At 40.9% G+C, this 22466-nt stretch overlaps 1 protein-coding gene across 1 annotated transcript in view; it reads left to right on the top strand.

Moving 5' to 3' along the window:
* DNAH6 (dynein axonemal heavy chain 6) overlaps window positions 1-22466 on the top strand; it is a 242664-nt gene that overhangs the window by 211860 nt on the left and 8338 nt on the right. The window contains exons 67-74 of the mRNA XM_042981846.1: window positions 684-830; window positions 2282-2420; window positions 7301-7420; window positions 7965-8086; window positions 15472-15601; window positions 18070-18197; window positions 21334-21519; window positions 22049-22121. Coding sequence (XP_042837780.1) covers window positions 684-830; window positions 2282-2420; window positions 7301-7420; window positions 7965-8086; window positions 15472-15601; window positions 18070-18197; window positions 21334-21519; window positions 22049-22121 — 1045 coding nt within the window. The remainder of the gene's footprint in view (window positions 1-683; window positions 831-2281; window positions 2421-7300; window positions 7421-7964; window positions 8087-15471; window positions 15602-18069; window positions 18198-21333; window positions 21520-22048; window positions 22122-22466) is intronic.

Here is a 22466-nt window from a genome sequence, read left to right on the forward strand (position 1 = left end):
AAGTGCGTCCAGGGAACCCAGTCCCCATGTGTAGGACCACGTCACAGTCCATGTGGCCAAGGTGGGGAGGAGCAAGTCAGTATCGCTGTACCTGATAGCATGCAGGGAAACGATTTCCCAAGACACTGCCACCCTTGTGTGCCCTAGTCTGTTGACCATTCAGCTCTATAAGAAAATGTCAAAGATTCAGAATGGTGAGAATGGGTCCCCTCCCAGAGTTAAGAGAATGTTTCAGCATTTGAGAGAAGGAAGGCCTATGGGTAGTATGGCTGCTGGATTTCAGTGCTGGAAGTTTCCAACATATGGGAAGCCTCTGCATATGAATGATCGCTCAGGAACAAGAGATGCCTCTTCCTTCCCTGTCCCATGTCATCAAGGACTGCAGTATGTTGAGATGAGTGGAAAATCCAATGCAGAAGGCCTGAGCATACTTTCTGGCCCATATTTAGAAAAATGGACTCCAAATGAAAATAGTATGAGGTTCTGGTGGAGATGATTTACCCACTGTAGGTCTGAAGACCCCACCAGGCCCTACTTTCCAGAGACTGAGGCTGAGCAAGACACAGAGCAGGAATGCCAGGAATGCGCCTTGGGCATCAGTTATCTCCAACCTTCCATGGCTTCAGTCTATAAGTATTAATCTATAAAATCACCCTCTGTGCCACATATGTGTCCAAATTCAGGTAACCAATGAGCCTCCAAAAGGTTTACGTGCAAATATCAGACGAGCATTTACTGAAATGACACCTTCGTTTTTTGAAGAAAATATACTCGGAAGAAAATGGAGACAAATAATATTTGGCATTTGTTTCTTCCATGCAATTATTCAGGTACACTCAATTTTGCTTTTCAATAGAAACAAGAAAGTGCATTATGTTAATAAATAAATAAGTAAAAAGTAGGAATTACATGAAAGCTAACAGGTGACATTATGAAGTGCTGAGGCCCCGTTCCGTGTCTGAACCCAAGTTGTTTTCACTCAGTGGCGGATCTCTGTGCTCCCCTCCCCTCAGCCTCTCACAGCTGCACCTCCCAGCTCTACTCTGATCTAAGGGATGCCATCACCTGAGTAGATGCACAAGGTCAAACCCAAAAGCACAAAATTGATCTCCTTAGCTATGTCTCACTCCCAAATCTGCTTCCCCTCCACACTCTCCTCCTGAAATCAGTGGTCCCATCTCTCAGTCGCCTACAATCAAAACTTCAGGATTTTTATTATTCCTTCTCTGCACACACATATCATGTCAGTCATTGTTTTTCTTACAGTGGTTTCACTCTCACCTATTCCTGTTTGAGTGGGCTGACCACCCTTACATCTTCCCTGTGATCAGAGCCCCAAGTCCCCTGAAAGATGACCTTTAACTCAGTACTGCTTTCTGCTTCCGTCTGCTCCTACTTCACTGCTGTGGTCTGGTGTCCATCCCATGACCCTGCACTTAAATTCTGACTTTTCAACTACATATCTCTAAATGGTGTCTTGGTTAGATTGGCTGCCTGCGTTTCAACTGTGTATGGTCTACAGAGAAAGATTCTGTAAAGAAAAAACAAAGATTAAAGATGCAAGGTATGAGATAAATAAGTAAACAAGGTCCTAGAGGAGATCCGAGAGGCTGGGACTAGGGGCTCCAGGTGTGAGGTCCTTGTTGTACAAACAAAGACAGCTGAGATGGAGAGGTAGCTTAAGACTTAGGGAAATTTTGAGGTCAAGAGGAGGAAATATGAGACCTCTGGTATAATCAGCAGAGTTAGGAAACTAAGGTGGGATAGGGAGATAACGACCATGTGAAATCATGAAACAAGGATTATGATTCTGTATACCGGTTAAAAAAAAAAAAAAAAGATGTCCCTGCAGAGAAGTCAGTATGTAATCAGCACATCGTGACATGACTAAAAGCCTAGGTGAGAGATTCCTTAAAACATCAGGGAGTCACTCTGTCTACCTGATGGATGATTAGTGTGTTTTTTTTTCCCCTATTTTGATGGGGAAACATTTTATTTTACCATGAAGGACAAATGTCCTTTTGACAGGTGTATTACATTTCCAGTGATGTCAAATTTTCTTTTGGAAATTTTGGAGAGGAGCCAGGACTAGAGGGATAGATGCCCTCCATGTTTGGTGAAAGCCAAACTGAAAGCCTAGATGAAGTTGAACTGCATGATCTTAACTATTTTTACAGAATGAAAATGCCCGACTGCAATAGAAACCTTTTATTTCTCAATATTTTACACAAAATTAACTTTATTGAATTTTAGGTAAGACCATTTTCATCTTCCGTTCTAGGAGAGAAAAAAGTTTGGCCCTCTTGGTTGGAATATCTGCTATGAATTTAATGACAGTGACAGGGAATGTGCTTTGCTGAACCTCAACCTTTATTGTCAAGAAGGAAATATTCCCTGGGATGCATTGATTTACATTACTGGTCAGTATGCCCACATGGGCAGGGCAGGGCCCATATGAAGATGGTGTCCTTCCCCAGTGGGAGTCGATGGTGGTAATGATGACTTGTGATAGTCCCTTTGTGAAGATAAGACCATGAAAAGAATATCAGGAAGATATTTACACATGAAAAATGGGCAGATGTTTTCCCAAATAATAATAGCAAAAACATACTCTCTTGATGCATGCCAAGTACTGTGTTAAGCACTTCCCAAGAATTAGTAGATTTAATCCTCACAACAACCCTATGAGGTGAGGACTGTTATATCCCTATTTTATACATGAGGAAATTGAGGCACACAGTTTATAAATGGTGGAGCCAAGATTGAAATCCAGGCAGTCTAGCCTCCAGGGTCTGTGCTCTTAATTTCAAAAAAATCTGAATACTGCTTGACCTGTTGATTCAGGTACACTTGTGAAAAAGGAAAATATATTTCAGGAATTACAATTTTTAGCAGATATTAATTGTGGCCACATGGAACCTTAGTGCCAAGCCTGAGCAATGAAGAAATGATTTGCCCTGGGGAGTGGGGGAAGAAGAGTACTCTGAAAAGGGGCAAAATGGGAATGGGTGGTCTTCACTGGTGAGTAAGGGAAATGGGGAAGGACAGAGAGGTATCAGGTGATCTAGAGCTGGGAAAGGCAAATAAACCTTGGAAATAGAGGGCAGTGAAACAATAGTGAAAATGAATGCGGACCCATCCTCAGAGTGGACCCAAAGGAGTGGTCTTGGAATTAGGAGGCTACTGTATACTCCTGCCTGCAGCATGCCAGCACTCCAGTGGGGCCAACACTGCTTACAAAATGGTGCTGGTTAGTTGACCTTTTGTTGATGGCCAGCTTACTTTCAACAAAGGCATTGGGGCAGCTCAATGCAGGAAAGATAATTTGTTCAATAAATGATGCTGGGACTGTTAGGTATCCATCTGCAAAAGGATGAATTTGGATCCTTATCTCATATGATACACAATAATTAACTCAAAATGATTGACGTAAGAGCTGAAACCAAAGAGCAAAGCAAATCTTTGTGACTTTAGGTTAGGCAATTACTTATTAGATATGACACAAAAAAATACAAGCAATAAAGAAAATAATAAGAATTTAAAAAAATCCTCTTCATCAATATTTAATACCTTTACACTTTCAACAAACACCGTCAAGAAAGTGAAAAGGCAAGGGGCATCTGGGTGGCTCAGTCAGTTAAGCATTCAACTTCAGCTCAGGTCATGATCTCATGGCTCGTGAGTTCAAGCCCTGTGTTGGGCTCTGTGCTGACAGCTCAGAGCCTAGAGCCTGCTTCACATTCTCTCTCTCTCTGTCTGTCTGTCTCTCTCTCTCTCTCTCTCTCTCAAAAATGAAGAGACGTTAAAAACAAAGTTTAAAAAAAATGAAAAGGCAAGTCACATACTGAGGGAAACTATTTGCAAATCATGTCTGTTAAGGCACTTGTATACAAAGTATATAAAAGAACACTTACAACTCAACAGTGAAAAGAAAAATCATCCAATATAAAAATGGGAAAAAGACTTGAATACACATTTCACCAAAGAAGATTTCCAAATGCCCAATAAGCATGTGAAATGACAGACATTAAGGAAAAGAAAATTAAAGCCATAACGAGATACCACTTAACACCTACTAGGATGGCTATAATTTAAAAATGAAACAAACAAAACTAACAAGCATTGGTGACGATGTGGAGAAATTGGAACCCTCATATGTTGCTGGTGGCAATGTAAAATGGTGCCCCTGCTTTGGAAAATTTTTTAAATAGAATTACCATATGACCCAGAAATTCTACTCCTAGGTATATGAATGAAAAATGGCCCACACAAAAACTTGTACACAAATGTTTATAGCAGTATTGTTTCATAATAGCCAAAAAGTGGAAACAACTTGAATGTCTGTCAACTGGTGAATGGATAAACAATGTGGCATGTCCATACAATGTAACAACCAGCCATAAAAAGGAATAAAGTACTGATACATACTGCAACACAGATAACCCTCAGACACTCTGATAAGTAAAAGAGGTCAGACACAAAAATACTGCATTGTATGATTCCATTTACACGAAATTTCCAGAAAAAACAAATCTATACAGACAGAAAGTAGTTGCATAGAACAGGGGTAAAAGTGGGGAGTGACTGAAAAGAGGCACAAGATTTCTTTTCGGGGATGAAACAGATGTTCCAAAATTAGATTGAGGTGACAGTTGCACACAACATTGCAGGTTTACTAAAAATTGCTGAATTATACATGTAAATTTTTATGTGGATTTTATGATTTTTAAATTATAGCTCTTTATTAATTATAGCTGTTTTTTTTTTTAAAAAAAACAGAGGCAAAAAGGCAATGCTTTATTCATAGGCTGGTATTTTAGGCAGTCATTTATGCATTCATCCAGGAAATGCTACCTAGTATGACTATGAATAGATGCTAAAAATACAAAGATGACATAGACCCTGCCTGTCAAAAATCTAACTCATGGCGTGGAGGGTGGAAATAACGATAAACCATATGTTAGGATAACTACGAAATCAGCAGAATGTATGTGTAGTGCTGTGGGAACTCAGAAGGAGCAACTAGTTAAGTACTACCTGGGGGAATCTGGAAAAGTTCCACCAGGGGGCGATGGTTGAGATAAGTGCTTAACAGTTAAACTGACACTGGGCAAGAGGAAAGTGACATAAAAGCCCAACAAGTTGAGGTGTGGCCTGACTATAGAAACTGTGAGCAATTCAGTTGGGCTGGTGCATAGTATGAAGAGGGGATGTGCATGGAGGGGACCCGCTCTATCCTCAACAAAGCTACAGAACATAAGGTGGGGGCACATCCCAAAAGGCCTATGTGTGTCATTAATAAGCTTTGGTTCTACTTTGTAATCAATGGTGGTCAATCTTAGCCCTTTGGCTGTAAAGGGACGCAATAATTTATACAGCTATAATAAAAGTAAAATGAAGGACTGAACAAGAAGATACAGCAACACCAGTGCGGAGACTAAAACAGGAGAGAATAAACAGAAATGCTGAGGACACTTTAAATATGAGAAGGTATTTGGATGTATGGAGAGGACTTAAAATTTTAGAGTATAAGGTATAGCAATGTCTAAGTCCAAGAGACAGATCTGAGCTCACAATGGGCAAGGGTAAAGCCAAACCTAAGGCCTATCCAGTTTGTATCAGGCCATCCCCCAGCCAGCCCATGGGGATAGGAGAGGAAGAAAAGATCCCACACTGGGATCTGCAATGAGACCCTCGGGAACTGTGATGTCAGGGCCAGGACAGGTAGTAGGCATCTATGGTGGACACATTCCCCCAGGTCCCTTTTCTGGGAAGACCAAACCCAGAAGACTCCTCCCTAAAAGTGAGCCTAAAAAGTGGGTCATCTACTGTGAATCAAAATAGTGGAGCTCCTTTTTTTTTACACAGTTTGATCCAAGAAAAGGATAAAACTCAATCTGGATGGAGAAGCACAAAGTCTCATGGTATGTATGGAAAATATTTCTGTGCTGCTTCTCAAGATGCAGATTTGTAGTTTGTGACTTAAAAAAAAATACTTTAGGGGAACTCTTTCCTCTCACCACTACTATAGAAGTCTTAGTTTTCCTGGCCATCCTCCTTTTCCAGACCCCACCATGCAATTGGAGAAACTTGAGCTTACATTCCCATCTAGCCCCAAGGGTCCAAGAGGAGCTTCAACTTAGGCCAAGCCTGGACAGACACACTACAAAGATGTAACCAAACTTCGTGTCCCAAGATTTCCTAGAAAGTGACTGAAGAATATACCCAGGACAATACAGCAGCATCACTTTCCTCCCTCTTAGAATTGCTAATACAGAGATTTAGCTACTTGACCATCAGCTGTAATACCTACTTCCTCCCCCCTCTCCCTGAGTGGCTGATCCACCAAGACAGACCGAAGTTGCTTCAATGGGAGAGGGAAGATAAGTGCCCCTATAAGACATTGCTGTCTTAGAAGAAATAAATCATTGAGATTCCAAAGACTGAAATAACTTCCTTTCAACCAACCATCTCAGCTTGAAAGATAATGAAAAAGATTTCTTCCTGACATAATGGAAGATATGGAGATGAGAAGAGATGAACACTTAGAGGATTCAGAAGCTGACAAAGTCAGCAAACTCCTTCCAGGAACACCACACACCACAGTGAATAATGCAGCAGTGGATCTGGAATTTTTCGAAGGAATTATATCAGCAACAGATATCATTCCGATGCATTCCTACTTATAATTTTGGGATGACAGTGGAGCATGCTGAAAGTAGCTTCTCTGTGAAAAGAAAGATGGTATACCAATAAGTTTTAATTCCCCATAACATCATTTCTGTGAGGCACACTGTCCTTTCACCTTGGATCTATCTTTCCTTCCTAGCTGATAAAGTATGTATACAGTTTGAATGCCTTGTTGTAAATGTTTTGGTTCCATTTATTGACTGGCCTTGAAAAGAAGCACTATTTCATGGAAAGTGTACATGTTTTAGAATACTATGATCCATGATTGGGTAAGACCCAAAATCAGTATTTTAGGGGGAAAAAAAAGGAAGAAGGAAGAAATATGTAAATAAAGCTCAGTGACTTTGGTTTTGGTTATTTAGGGAAAGCAAAATAATTAAGCTAGGGTACATATACTAGGTTTTTTTCTGCTTTTTAAAAATCGAATTTTATGCTCTTTTGGGGGAGTAGTGGAAGGAAACTCTGACATGCTTTTTTCACTTTCGGTTCCAAATATATATATATATATATATATATATATATATACACACACACACACACACCTGTTAGAATTTGGGTATATGCATATCAATCAAAAATAATATGTTTTAAAATGCAACCTCCTTTTCAGGTGAAATTACATATGGTGGTAGAGTTACAGACACCTGGGATCAAAGATGCCTTCGGACTGTCTTAAAAAGGTTTTTTTCTCCTGAAACATTAGAAGAGGATTATAAATATTCTGAATCAGGTGAATGGCTTTTCAATATTATGGAAAGGACATTTCTAAGAAGTCATCAACAGCATCTTTCAGTTTTCCATCTAGGAGCTCTCGGTGTCCAGTCAGCACAACCCAGTCCTCACGCCCACCCACCCCATCCCCCTGCTTGACCACCTCCAAAACTGGTTTGGCAGTGAAAGCACAAAAATGTCACTTTGAATTGTTTGTTCTAAAGTGGGTTGTATTTGGTCTAAACGTATTTTCAAAGTTATATAAATTTGGAGCCCTTCATAAGGCATGGCTTTCAGCAGCACACCCCTGGATTCCCAGATTCTTGAAAGGTTCTGGAGGTCACCCAGAAATGTTAGGACGCTAATCACATGCTCAAGGCCCCAAGAAAAGGGAGAGGACCAGGCACAGTAATGAAAGGAAGGAGGGTGGGAAAAACAATCCCCTTTTCTGTGGAAGGAAGTTGATTATAGCCACCATCTGAACAGGCAGAAAAGGACCAAACTTGGTGGTACAAAGCTTGTCTATTTGAAATAGATTTGCCTTCTGTGTTTTCAATAAACAGGCATCTATTTTGCACCATTGGCTGATACCCTACAAGAGTTTAAAGACTACATTGAAAATCTGCCTTTAATAGATGATCCAGAAATATTTGGAATGCATGAAAATGCCAACCTAGTTTTCCAGGTATGTGGCTTTTAACTTAAAATACGTTTCAATATTGTGTATATAAACTTGAAACATCAATAATCACCTCACTAGTTCTGTAAATGATAATATCCTTAAATAAACAAAGTAAATGTTTCACCTCAATTTCAGCATTCGATTCCAATTTAGCCTGTTCCCTCTGGATCCTTCACAAAATCCTAAGATCATCATCTTTTCTTCCCTGTTACTGGCCGCCTCCCTCATTTCCTGGCCTTCTGCCTACTCCATATCTACCTGCTAGTCCACTTTAACATGGGACTTTGGGTAATGATCCAGACAGTCCTTTCTCTTTCGTCCTTCTCCCCCCATGCTGAACAAATCTGGATGATATTACACAAAAGTTTATGGATCCACAGATGATTAAGTTACAAAAGTATAGTAACAAACATCAAAAGCCAATAAAACAGTGTTGTTTAAAAGTGTGGTTCATCAAGGTCACAGTACCAGATCCCAACAGTAGGCCCAAAGAGCAAACTGGATAATTTCTCTAAGACCTTATGATGCCCCACCATTACCCCAGGGGTAGTCCAAGTTCCTCAGCATGGCACTCAAGGCTTCCCCATGACCTATGTACTACATACCTTTCCAGTTTATTCACCTTCCATGGTCAGGCATCTGTGGATGAACCAAAGCCATGAACTAAGGTATGTCCCGTACAGCTCTGGAATACTATATAGGTAGGGGACTAGGTTTGGCTCACAAGGCTAAAGGGAATCATCTTCCTTTTCAACTTAAATTTTGCCCATACAAGTGTTAGAGGGCGAGATCTACCTGGATATCAATGAATCCACACAAAACAACAATGAAACTTCAGAAAAAAACTCCAGGAGGTCAATGCTCTGACACCTTATGTCATGATTTTCTACCATTAAAATTGCTTTGCTACTCAGCAAAGAGTTACAATAATGTCTTGTTTTTCATTAGTATACTTTCAAGAAGAAAAAGAAGTGACCAAACCAAGTGTTAATATTTACTTATATCTGACTGTTTGCTCTGGAGTGGGTTGGGCCTGGGGCAAGGGGTGAAAGAAGGGAAAGGGGAGTGTGGATATAGTAAGACTTGCGGCATCCTGTGAAAAATATAACACTGTTGGTAGAGGTAACACTCTTGGCAATGCGCACCTAGGAGTATAGTTTTGTGTTTTCCATTGGTTCAGAATGACTGAGAATGAGACAGCAAGCAGGTAGTGAACACCGTGGTATGCTTTTCTGTCTAGCCTCCCTTTCCCCATTTTTCTGATATTATGTGCCTTATTCCCATCTCTTTACTTTGGGACAACAGCCCCTTCCTCATTCCATGAAATTCTGGTAAGACCCCTTACCTTCAGAAGTGGACACGTGACTCAGGTCTGGCCAAAGGCAGCACTCCATCACCTCGTCACTCAAATTGGTCCATGGAGCAGGTACATGGACAATGTTGGGTGAGAGGGAGTTCTTCCCTAAGACATAGTATGTATAGATGCTAGGATGGGGGAAGGCTTTCTCTTTCCTTTGGAATCACTGGCTAGAATACTATATATGTGTAGCTGTCTGTGGCCTTACCGTTGACACCCAACCCATTCCCCCTACCACATGGAAGCAACTCATGTGCCATAAGAAAGAATGAGAGAAACTACAAAGCATGTATAAGAGAGAAAACATTAGGTCCATTCATGCCTGAGGCCCATGTGACTTGTGTTCCCTTCCCAGTGTATGAGCCCACAGATTTCTTTTCTTTGATTAGCTGATTTAGGCTAGATAATTCTGCCTGTCATCAACAGAGTCTTTACACAAAAGACAGAAATGATTCCTTCCTCAGTCCAGCAAACTATACTTACATAGATGCTTATTAGAAACTAGTAAAGAAAATTGGACCTTGGCCTGTGCATATCAATTGGAGATACAAGGCAGAAAGTGCCTCCCAAGAAAATAATAAGCATAAGTCAGGCGCCATCTGTATAGACTGTCTCTGTCTAGGCACAAACATATCTCTGTTATCTCTCTTCTCATTAGAAGCTGAATAAATGGAAAGGAAAAACCAACAGAGGGACAGAGCCACCTGGGTGGCTCAGTGGGTTGAGCTTCCGACTTCAGCTCAGGTCATGATCTCATGGTTCGTGGGTTGGACCCCGCGTCGGGTTCTGTACTAACAGCTCAGAGCCTGAAGCCTGCTTCAGATTCTGTGTCTCCCTCTCTCTGCTTCTCTCTCTCTCACTCTGTCTCTCTCTGTCTCTCAAAAACAAATGAACGTTAAAAACCAACAAAGGTTGAGTAAATATGTGGAGGAAGAAAACATACTGAAGGATAGAGGATAGAAAACACCATCCAAAAGATACAGACTTGCCCTCTGCAAATCATCTGCTGTAAAAACAAAAAAGTATGTAAATAAACAATGTGTTTTGGCATCTGAGATATGGTAGAAGACCTAAGCTGTATGAAAGAAAAAGCCAGAATCCAAGAACAGGCCAACATGTATATATGAAGGATGCCAGACTGGCTATACTAAATACTTAAGGACTCTTCTAGCCAACCAAGAAGTCAAGAAATAAAATAGAAAAGCCATATTAATTATTAGCACTGAGCAAGGAAACCAAACTATTTAACTATAGCATTAAGTAAATAACTTCATATGTGCTTAGGACCTAATGAATATGTCTATGTCAAAAGTCATATTTGAAAGAATGTCTATCATGCAGCATATAATTTTAACACTCATGATCTAAAATCCCAGGTCCTGAGGCCCCTCTTTCAGGTAAGTGGATGATGAGTGTTATGACGGAGGTTTCAAAGCCAAGGACTAGAGATTGGGGAGGGATAGATTGGGAAGACTTTAGGCAATCCCATGGAACACCCCTCCATACATTCTGGATATGTGCTTGTACACAGGCATCTAAACATGAAGAACTAAAAGAACTGCCCTCACAAGACCTGTGTGAGAGCCATAGAAAGGTTCCAACAAATATACATGAGAAAGATACCATGTTTCTGAATAGAAGAAAAATCTAGGAAAATTGTATATTTAACTAACCTTGGAATAGGAATTTCTATACACTAAAAAGCATAGCAACATTACAAACAAACATTAGAAAAAGCCAATAGATATGACTATCTCAAAAATATAAGAAAATTAAGAGTAATGACAAAGCAAGCATTTTTAAAACAACAAAAAAGAAACCTGAAAAGTTAACTGTCCACACGGAAAGACCATATGTTAGAACACAAGGTGAGTATCAACAGGTTTTAGAATTGGGGGGAAATATTAATCTTATATATCATACAAAGTGTGTTCTCCAACCACAATGGGATAAAGGCAGAAGTCAGTATAACTTCTAGCAACCAAAACAGTGTAGTACTGGCATAAAGACAGACATAGAGACCAATAGAATAGAATAAAGAGTCCAGAAATAAACCTTCACATTTGTGATCAAATAATTTTTGACAAGGGTGCCAAGACTATTCAATGGGGAAAGCACAGTCTTTTCAACAAATGGTGCTGGGGAAATAGGATATCCACATGCAAAAGAATGAAGTTGAACCCTTATCTAATACCATATATAAAAATTAACTCAAGGGATAAAAGACCTAAGTGTAAGACCTAAAACAATAAAACTTTAGAAGAAAACAAAGGACAGAAGCTTCAAGACCTTGAATTTGGCAATGATGTCTTAAATATGACACCAAAGGCACAAGTAACAAAAGAAAGAACAGACAAATTGGATTTCATGAAAATTTAAAATTTTATGAGTCAAAAGACACTATCACAAAAAAAAAAAAAAAAGCAAAAAGGCAACCCACAGAATAGGAGAAAATATTTGCAAATCATATACCTGATAAGGGGTTAATATCTAGAATATTTAAAGAATTCCTTAAAACTCAACAGCAACAACAAAAAACAAACAACCTGATTCAAAAATAGGCAAAGAACTTAGTAGACATTTCTCCAAAGAAGATACACAAATAGCCAATAAGCGCATGAAAAGATGCTCGAGATCACCAATCATAGTTAAACACGAATCAAAACTACAATGAAATAAAACATCATACCCATTAGTATGGCTGCCATCAAAATAACAGAAAACAAGTATTGGAAACGATGTGGAAAAATTGAGACCCTTGTGTACTGTTGGTGGGAATGTAAAATGGTAGAGCCATTGTGGAAAACAGTAGTGTAGTGATTCCTCAAAAAATTAAAAATAGAATTAATATATGATCCAGCAATTCCACTTCTAGGTATATACCCAAAAGGACTGAATATTTGTACATCATGTTTGTAGAAGCATTATTCACAGTAGCTAAAACTTGGATGCAGCCCAAGTATCCATCGACAGATGATACGCAAAAAATGGTATATACATACAATGGAGCATTATTTAGCCTTAAAAAGGAAGGAGACTCTGCAGTATGCCACAACATGGATAGACTTTGAGGACATGATACTAAGTGAAATAAGCCAGTGATATATAAATACTGTATAATTCTATTTATGCGAAGTATTTAGAATAGTCAAAATCACAGAGACAGAAAGTAGAAAGGTGGTTGCCAGGGGCTAGGGAAAGGGAGGAATGAGGAGTTATTGTCTAATGGATAAGGGGTTTCAATTTTATAAGATGAAAAGAATTATGTAGATGTATGGTAGTGATGGTTGCACAACATTATTAATGTATTTACCACTGAACTGTATACTTAAAGATAGCTAAGATGATATTTTTATATTACCTGTATTTTAACACAAAGGAATTGGGGGGAAATATTAATCTTATCATAGAATTACATCTGATAAATCAGTCATAAAAACACTAAAAATCAAAAGTGTGCAAAATGCAAAAATAATTTATAAAGATGTAATACAGATGACCAATGAATATATTTTTAAAATGCTCAACTCTGATAACCCTCCAAGAAGAGCAAAACAATGAGAAACTTTTTGCCTATTAAATTTGAAGACTTTTTAAGCAACAATATTAGTTCTTGCAAAGATAGATAGGTCCTCTGATACACTATTGTTGGCAGTATAAATTGGTACAATGTTTAGAAATCAATGTAGTAATACTCAGTTTAAAAATATGCTTTTGGAAGGAGCACCTGGATGGCTCAGTTGGTTAAGCCTCCAACTCTTGGTTTTAGCTCAGGTCATGATCTCCCGGTTCTTGAGTTCAAGCCCTGCATTGGGCTCCACTCTGGCAGTGTGGAGCCTGCTTGCGATTCTCTCTCTGCCTCTCTCTCTCTCTCTCTCTCAAAAATAAATAAATAATTTTTAAAAATATATTCTTTTGGAAATATATCATTTAAAGAATTTCAGGGTGCTTGGGTGGCTCAGTCGGTTAAGCGGCCGACTTCAGCTCAGGTCATGATCTCGCGGTCCATGAGTTCGAGCCCCGAGTCGGGCTCTGTGCTGACAGCTCAGAGCCTGGAGCCTGTTTCAGATTCTGTGTCTCCTCTCTCTCTGCCCCTCCCCTGTTCATGCTCTGTCTCTCCCTGTCTCAAAAATAAATAAAATGTTAAAAAAAAAATTTAAAAAAAAAAAGAATTTCAAATATAGTGGGTGAAATTCGTATACAGATATTCTACTCAGCGTTTTATAAAATCTAAAAACTAGAAATGTCCAAAAAAAGTAGATAAACAACTATATTAATTATTATGGCACATTTCATACCAGTCACACAGTCACTTAAAGCATGATTCATGAAGATTTTTCAGTGATATAATGTTCATGAAATTGAAAAAGAATGAATCTACATAAATTGTATGGGCTCAATTTTTTTCTTCTTTTTTTATTTAGATTCAAGTTAGTTAACACATAGTGTAGTATTGGTTTCAGGAGTAGAATTTAGTGATTCATCACTTAAATAAATTTAACACCCAGTGCTCATCCAAACAAGTGTCCTCCTTTTTTAAAATTTTTTTTTAATGTTTATTCATTTTGACAGATAAGAAGAAACAGAGTGCAAGTGGGGGAGGGTCACAGAGAGAGGGAGAATCCCAAACAGGCTTCAGGCTCTGAGCTGTCAGCACAGAGCCCGACGCAGGGGGCTGGGAGATCATGACCTGAGCCATGACCTGAGCCGAAGTTGGACACTCAACCTACTGAGCCACCCAGGCACGCCCCCACCAATCATCCATTAGCCCATCTCCCCACCCAATACCCTCCAGCAACCTTCAGTTTATTCGCTGTATTTAAGAGTCTCCCATGGTTTATTTCCCTCTCTGTTTTTATCTTATTTTTCCTTCCCTTCCCCTATGTTCATCTGTTTGTATCTTAAGTTTCACATATGAGTGAAATCATATGATATTTCTCTTTCTCTGACTGACTTATTTTGCTTAGCATAATACACTCTAGTAATATCCATGTATGGGCTCAATTTTTTAAACTACAAGCACATATACAGAGAAAATATCCAAGTGGGGGAAACTAAAATTATAAATATCTCCGGAAAGCAGGATCATGAATATTTTTTCTTTATACTTTCCTGTATTTTCTAAATCTTCAGTAATAAACCATAATACCTTTTTTAATGTTTATTTATTTTGAGAGGAGAGAGCGCACATGTGGGGTGAGGGGCAGAGAGAGAGGAGAAAGAGTGCAGAGCCTAACACAGGGCCCCATCTCACGAACCATGAGATCATGACCTGAGCTGAAATCAGGAGTAGGTCACTTGACTGATCACCCAGGCACCCCATACTTTTCCTAATTGAAAAAAATGTTATTTAAATAAAAGTATGTTCCAAAACCGCATCCTCATTATTTCTTCTTCATTTTTAGCTAAAAAATTTTATTCATTTTTTATTGGAGTTAAATGTATATAACATAAAATTCACCATTTTAACCATTTTAAGTATACAGGTAGGTGGCATGAAAAACATTCAGATTCTTTTTCAACCAAAAATGTTTAAATGCACACTGACCACCATGTACAATTGACCCTTAAACATAAACTGCATGGTCCATTTATACACAGATTTTTTTCAATACACTACAGTACTATAAACATTTTCTCTTGTGATTTTCTTAATAACATTTTCCTCTCTTTAGTTTACTTTAAGAATACAGTACATAATACATATAATATACAAAATATGTTAACTGTTTATGTTATTGGTAAGGCTTCCAGTCATCAGTAGGCTATTATTAGTTATGTTTTTGAAGAATCAAGTTATATGTGGATTTTCAACTAAGTGGCCAGGAGGGGCAATGCCCCTGACCTGCACATCGTTCAAGGGTCATTTGTACTATGCATTTCGAATGAGTACATTTTACCAATTCTATCTTCAACAGAAAATTTTCCTTTTTTTGACAGTTGCCATTATATTTATGTTAAGTAAACTGTGCTGCACATTATTTTTTGAGAATTCCAGTCTTCACTGCTCTGTCTCTTTCCACCATTACAGTACAAAGAGACCAACACTTTAATCAACACCATACTTGAGGTTCAGCCAAGGTCATCTTCTGGTGGAGAGGGAAAAAGCAATGATGAAATTGTCCAAGAACTTGTTGCTTCAGTCCAGACCAGAGTTCCAGGTAACAAATACTCCCTGGCTTCTGTATATCATAGGACTTTTAGGAATAAACTCAGAAAGCTGAGTGATGAGCAGGTGTCCAAATCTGCTTTATTACATAGACTTTTCTTTACGTAGAGAGCGCTTCTGACATGGAGCTCTCCATTTATAGAGTGGAAACTTTGAGCACCTCAACAACCCAACTTCCAGAAGCATGAGGAGCAAGTTGGTTTCTAGCCCCATGTAACTTTACCTAGACTCCTTCCTGAACTTCCTCATGTCTCTAGACCTGTGCTTCCCAAGACAGTAGCCACTAGCCACGTGTGGCTACTTAAATAAGTAAAATTTAAAATTAATTTCCTCTGTTGCACTAGCCACATTTTGAGTGCTACTATATTGGACAACGCAGATAAAAAATATTTCCAAATTGTAAAATGTTCCATTCGACAGCCTTGCTCTAGAATCTCTCATTTTTTTCTCCATTCAAGAGAAATGGCTAAATTAATATCATCTTGTTTTCTGGTGAGTAAAGTTATCTTCCCGAAAGATCACAAAGATGTGCTCTCACACTTTTCTTACAGTGACGGTAGATTTACACTTCTTAAGTCTACTATAAAAGTAAACTGTGTTTCTTCCTACTCACAACACTTTTGACACCAAGTATGTGGGCTCTTCCCTTACATAAGCAACACTCCAACTCTCTGGACACCAACAGGGTATCTGACAATCCAGTTATGACACTAACTAACCAGAGTTAGCACAGACCCCACAGGTTAAGGGCTCAATCCCACAAGACCACCCTCCACTTCAGATGCCAATCTCAAGTCCCAAGTTGTGACCTATACTTCTGATCAACTGACTGTAAATCAGGTGTTCACACAAACCCCTTCTTAGGTGTATAATTTGCTAGAAAGGCTCAGGGAAACACATTTACCAGCTTGTTATAAAGGATATAATAAAGGGTACAGATAAACAACCACATGAAGAGGTACATTAGGGCTAGGTCTAGAAGAGTCCCAAGTGCAGGAGCTTCTGTCCCCATGGATTCAGGGTATGCCACCCTCCTGGCACATAAAAGCTCTCTAAACCCCTTCAGTTAGGGTTTTTATGGAGGCTTCATTACTAGGCATGATTGATTACATCATTAGCTGTTAGTGATGAACTCAACCTCCAGCCCCTCTCCCCTCCCAAGAAGTCAGAGGGAAAAGCTGAAAGTTCCAACCTTCTAATCACATGGTTGGTTCCCCTGACAAGGAGCCCCCCACCCTTCAGGGCTTTCCAAAGTCACCTCATTAACATAGAGTCAGGTTTATGTTATGAATAATGAAAGATGCTCCTTTCATTCTTAACACTCAGGAGCTCTTCCAGGAGCTGGGGTCAAGGCCAAATAAATATTATAAAAAATGATGTTCCTATTACTCTTATTACTTAGGAAATTACAAGGGTTTGGAGACTCCAGCCAGGAAGAACCTGGGGCAAAGACAAAAATATATATTTTTATAACATCACAGTTCCAGAGACTGATTCTTGCAAATTCTCTGAAGACCTCCCCCCCGCCAGAAGAAAAAAGCCGGTGCAACCTCAGAAACCAGTTATCTCCTCCCAAAACAGGCCCTCAAAAGAATACCTCCTGAGTAGAGAGTTCTGTTAATGTTGAGGAAAACTGAGTCAGTTATTTTAGGAAGCAATTTTTAACAAATGTAAGATAGAGAACTGGCTGGAAAACGGATGCAGAGACGGATGGCTGGAAGACGGTGTACTTGGTTCATAGAGTGCCACTGACACCTAGGAAATTTTTCTCTCCAAGATTAATAAAACTTACACTTTCACTGAAATAAGCAATGCATCTGCTGAGGCTGAGAGGACAGGGATATGACTGGTTCAATAAGAGAACTGAGGGTTTGGAATAGGAGACTGGGACATGGATGACCCCAGACTGGACCAACCCACAGTGCTGTGTGATTTTTCTATAGCAGTGGAAGTGCAAATTCAGAAGGAATTTGGTACATATACTTCAGAGCCACTCACTAACACTACTCAGATATGCAGGGGAAATGCTGGTCCTTCATTTTTTATAGCTTATATGAGCCTCCATTTGCTAGATTATAGGGAAAAGGAAGAGCAAAATTTTTAATCCAGCTTGAACCATGGGCCTAATAACTGAGTCAGTCCCTTTGAGTAATGCTCAGTAACAAGATAAATGCTAGTCTGCCTCATCCTTCGTTCTCCCCCTCCAACCCCCGTCTCTCTGAGATGCAATGCGGTGTGCAGAGAAGAGGGGGGCTTACATACCTGCATGGCAAAGAAAACTCAGGGTCCCTGCACCTCTGGTCTCAGAGATGGCCCTCGCCCACCAGGCAGCCGCTTGTCCACCCAGGCACCCCAGAAGTTGGCTTTTTAAAAGTTAAGATAAGTGTGTTACAATAGCAATGTTACGAGGACAGAAATCAATGATAATGGATCTGAGGAATCAGCATGTGTGTGTTTCAGAAACACTAGAAATGGAGAGTGCATCTGAGAGCCTTTTCACCAAGGATTCCCAAGGACGCCTTAACTCTTTGACTACCGTTCTCGGACAAGAAGTGGACCGCTTTAACCAGCTATTGAAGTTAATACATGTATGAGTGCTCCTGCCAGCATTGCTGTTGGGTACCAAAGCTTTGTAGAGAAATTATCATAATAAGAGTTTTCCATTCCTGTTCAACATTTCTGTTTGAATATGCTAATAAGTTTTCAAACGCAACTTGTCTAAAATTGAACGTACGTACCCTCCTCTAACGAGTCTGTTCCCTTTCTCTAATAATGCCTTCATCGGTATGTGACACTATAGATCCCCAGTCTCATGATCCTAACTCATGCCCTTAGGATTAGCACTGACTCTAGACCTTTGATCAAGGACCTAAGCACTGAATCTCTCTGGATCTCTGAAGAGATCTCACTGGATCTCAGAGAGATTCAGTGCTTGTTCCTAATGTCTAGTTTGCAGGTAGTAACAGTCTTTATGAAGACACTGAAAACAGAGTTTCTGCAAGTGTGGGCCACAAAATGCCTGAGATAGAATCGGCTGTGCTGCATGTTCAAAATGTAGATCCCCCAATCCCACTCCAGACCTCCTGAGTTTGAATTCCTTGAGAAGTTCCTGGGGTTATGAATTTTAAGTAAACTCCCCCAGATGACTCACTGCAACTAAAATTTGAGAACAACTATTTGGGCCTTTGCCTTCTGCTCAGGAATACTCTGGATAACCTTGCCTTTATAATGCCAGCTGAAGGCCTCCCTGGTTTCGCTGTGCATTACTTTGATATGGAAAACACACAACCCATTAGAGACCAAATATTGAGCATTAACCAGAAAAGTTTTGCTGCCAAGCAAGGACCAAATACCTAGCACAAAGTCAAGGCTCAGTGAGAAGATTGGGGAGGACAACTGGGGCAAATCTTTTATTAAAGCCAAAGACTGTCTCCTTATTAGAAAAGCAGTCTCCCAGTGTTGCTCATTGGCTAGCAATAGTTAGGTTGTGGGCTAGGGGGCACAGGGTCAGCTGAATATGCAGAGTCCCCACCTGGGGACTATGCTATCTAGTCCGCTCTATACCAGTGTCAGCAGGCCAGGTAGCCAGGTAAGGGGTCAGCACCTCCTATACAGAATGAGCCAGGACAGAGATGAAGCTGCTAGGATGAAGACATCCAAATGCAATGGCCAAAACAAGATAAAAATTCACTTCCCTCTCTGCTAACAGCCCTGAAGAAGCCCTATGGGGCAGATATTTAATCTTGCTTTGTGAGCTCATCCAGGGATCCCAGCTGGAGGGCTGGCTCTTTCAGCCTCGACAGGGAGCTTGTACCTCTGGGCCCAAGGTGGCTGCTCCTATTGTCCCCTTTTTCCAGCCAGTGGGACAGGGGACAGGAGAAAGAGAGGGCTGACAGAAAGCAGGTTCCTCATAAAACTGTGACCCAGAACTGTGACATCATTTTTTCTTGCACCCCTTTAGCCAAAATGTGGTCACATGGCCATACCCCAGGTGCAAGGGTGGCTGGGAAATACAGTCTCTATATGAAATTGCTAAATCCCTTATGTGCCCAGCTAAAACTAAAGAAGTACTGTTCAGACGACAGACACGAACCTTGCTCATGTCTTGCCTCTTCCACGTCATGACTTTGCACCCACTTGAAGACAGACAAATCCTCTTGTCACTTCCTCCAAAAAGTCTTCCTGACACACCAGCCCGTCCCTCCCCCATCAGATAACTTAAGGAACCCTCCTCAGGGCTCCATCATTTCGGATGTCTGTGTCTATCGCTGTCCTCACCAAATTACCTTGTAATTACCCCTCCATGGGGATGGCTCCCCCGTAGGACAATGAACTTCTTAAAGAGAAGAAAACTAGTTAAATTAGTCATCTTTGATCCCCTAGTCCCTGACACATACTAAATCTTCATGAATCTTTGAATGTGCGAGTGAAAGAGTGTGGCTCTGAGGTCTCCTTGTGGTCATGACTTCTGGTCAAACATTACTGTGTACCAATAATGAAGGAATCCACCTACAGGAAGGAGAAAAAGGAGGAATCCTGGAAGAAGCAGCCTGCAAAGCAATCAGGAATCCCAGCCGAGCACTTCTATCTGAGGGAGGGATGGTGGCCTGCCCCCCCCCCCCCAATCCTGACCTCTGCCCAGTCCTAGAAGACCCTAGCAGCCTAATCCCTCCCTCTCTGGAACCTTCTGTAAGTCTTCTCTGTGAGTCTTCTGCCACCGTTTTCCATTTTCGGTTTCTAAGGTGGAGTGCTATTTCCGCCCTGGCTGAGGGTCTCCTTGCTCTACAAGGCTGCAAATGGTTCCTCAGACCCTAACTAAGGGCGATTGAATAACAACTCTTCCTACCACTCATTGCCTCTCATGAACAGAGACGGGAATGGAAGGAATGGAAGGCTGACTAACCTTGTTTATCCACATACCGCCTATCTCTAGAACTATGTGCATATGGTCCTGGACCTTATTTTGGTTTTGAATCAACATAAATTTGGCCTCTAACATCCTTCTATAGTATTTTCCCAGTATACTGCAGTGGTTTACACAAAACCAGAACCGTGCAGACCATACCAATCTATATGCCCCACCTTCATCTTTAGCCAAGTAACAAATATTACCCTGTACTTCCCAGGGCTGCTGCCAGCCCAGCATCTCCCGGGACTACTGCCTGCCTCTGTCTTTTGTTGTGGGGAGGGGAGGGCAAGGGTCATGTCTTAAGGAAGTGTTTCTAGAACAAGGGGACTCTGGTACCAGCTGAAAGATTGGTCTCCCCTAAGAATCTCCCCTCTCTGCTGTAACTTCAGAGGCCATGGGAAGCCCCTGGGCAGAAATCACCAGTGGTAAGAAGCAGTTCCCACTACCAACCCCATGGTTCCCAAATAACTATCAGGCCCATTTTTCCTTCAGCCTGGAGGAGAGCTGCTCGTTGGTATTTCTTGAAGCCACTTCTCTAGGCTTCAAGGGATATTTCTCTTCCTTCCCTCTTTCTACTTCATTGGATTCTGCCATTAACAGTCTGAACCATCCCCCACCCCCAGGCCTTACACCCCTATGGTCACGTGTTGTAAAAATGGGCGAAAGATTGAAGAGTCTGGCCCAACAGACAGTGTGCAGAGAGGATGGAGCAAGGGGGCCCTTCGGCCCAAGGCAGTACTGCTGACACAAATGAGTGGCACTCTCACTTGATAATTACATCTGTGAAAGGCACCTACTCATTCTTGTTCTTTCAGACTTCTCTGGAGACACTCAACAAAGCTATTGCTGGCCTTGTGGTGATGTCTGAGGAAATGGAGAAGGTGTACAACAGTTTCCTCAACAACCAAGTTCCCTCTCTGTGGTCCACCACAGCCTACCCATCCCTGAAGCCACTAGGATCGTGGGTCAAAGACCTGATCCTGAGGACTGCATTTGTGGATGTAAGAATATTCACTTCTTTGGGTTTGATGAACACAGTAGGCCTTAAGGTCCTTAGGAAGCCCTAGCTAACTGAAATATTAACAACTGTTGAGGGATCATCTGAGCCCAAAGAAATAGAAACTTCCAGAATGGCATCAATTTGAAAGTCATGTTCATTATAAGGTACTTTGCCCTTGGCCTTTATCCCTGTATCCCACTTTAATTCCAGGCCAACCTTGGAGTTTCAGATCTCATTCATGGGATCCCACTGTGAGGCACAGAACCAATCTGACATGGGTCCAAACTTCTAGGTGTGACCTTGCTGCAGTCTCCTCTCTTCCACACCCCCTATAATAACCAGGTTCTGGATTTACGGTCAGGCTATTGGGTGAGGAGGGAGACAGACAGGTAGGGAGAATGGGACTGGTGACTAACTCAGGCTGGTTAAGATTCTGTCTCCTGAGAGGCCCTCCAAAATATGATTTTGACTTAAATGACAAGCTCCACTTCAGAAAAACAATACATAATGGTGTAATGTTTCTCCTTTAGTTGTGGCTCAAAAGAGGGCAGCCTAAGTCCTTCTGGATCTCCGGTTTCTTCTTTCCTCAAGGATTTCTAACAGGTAACAACCAGTGCTTTCCCAAGAAAAATCCCACGAAAGATCATGCTGGGTTTCTAGGAACTGGGGGAAAGGCAGGGCTGCTAATGACCTAACTATGGATTACTGATTATAGGGCAGTTCAATAAGGCCCTGCTCCTTCGCACTTGCTGGGGAAAAGGATGGCAGGAATAGCAGATGCTCCCCAACAGCCTAACCCCTGCCCCTCTTGGGCTGTGCAAGTTCGAGCACTCGATACGACATGAATGCCCACGGCACGCCCCAGTTCCCCACGTGACCCATGCTGGACGGGTCTCCATGCTGCTCTCCACCTGCCCCAGCCCCACCTCAGAGCAGCTTCCTTCTTTC

Source organism: Panthera tigris, chromosome A3 (assembly GCF_018350195.1).
Source record: "Panthera tigris isolate Pti1 chromosome A3, P.tigris_Pti1_mat1.1, whole genome shotgun sequence".
NCBI lineage: Eukaryota > Metazoa > Chordata > Mammalia > Carnivora > Felidae > Panthera > Panthera tigris.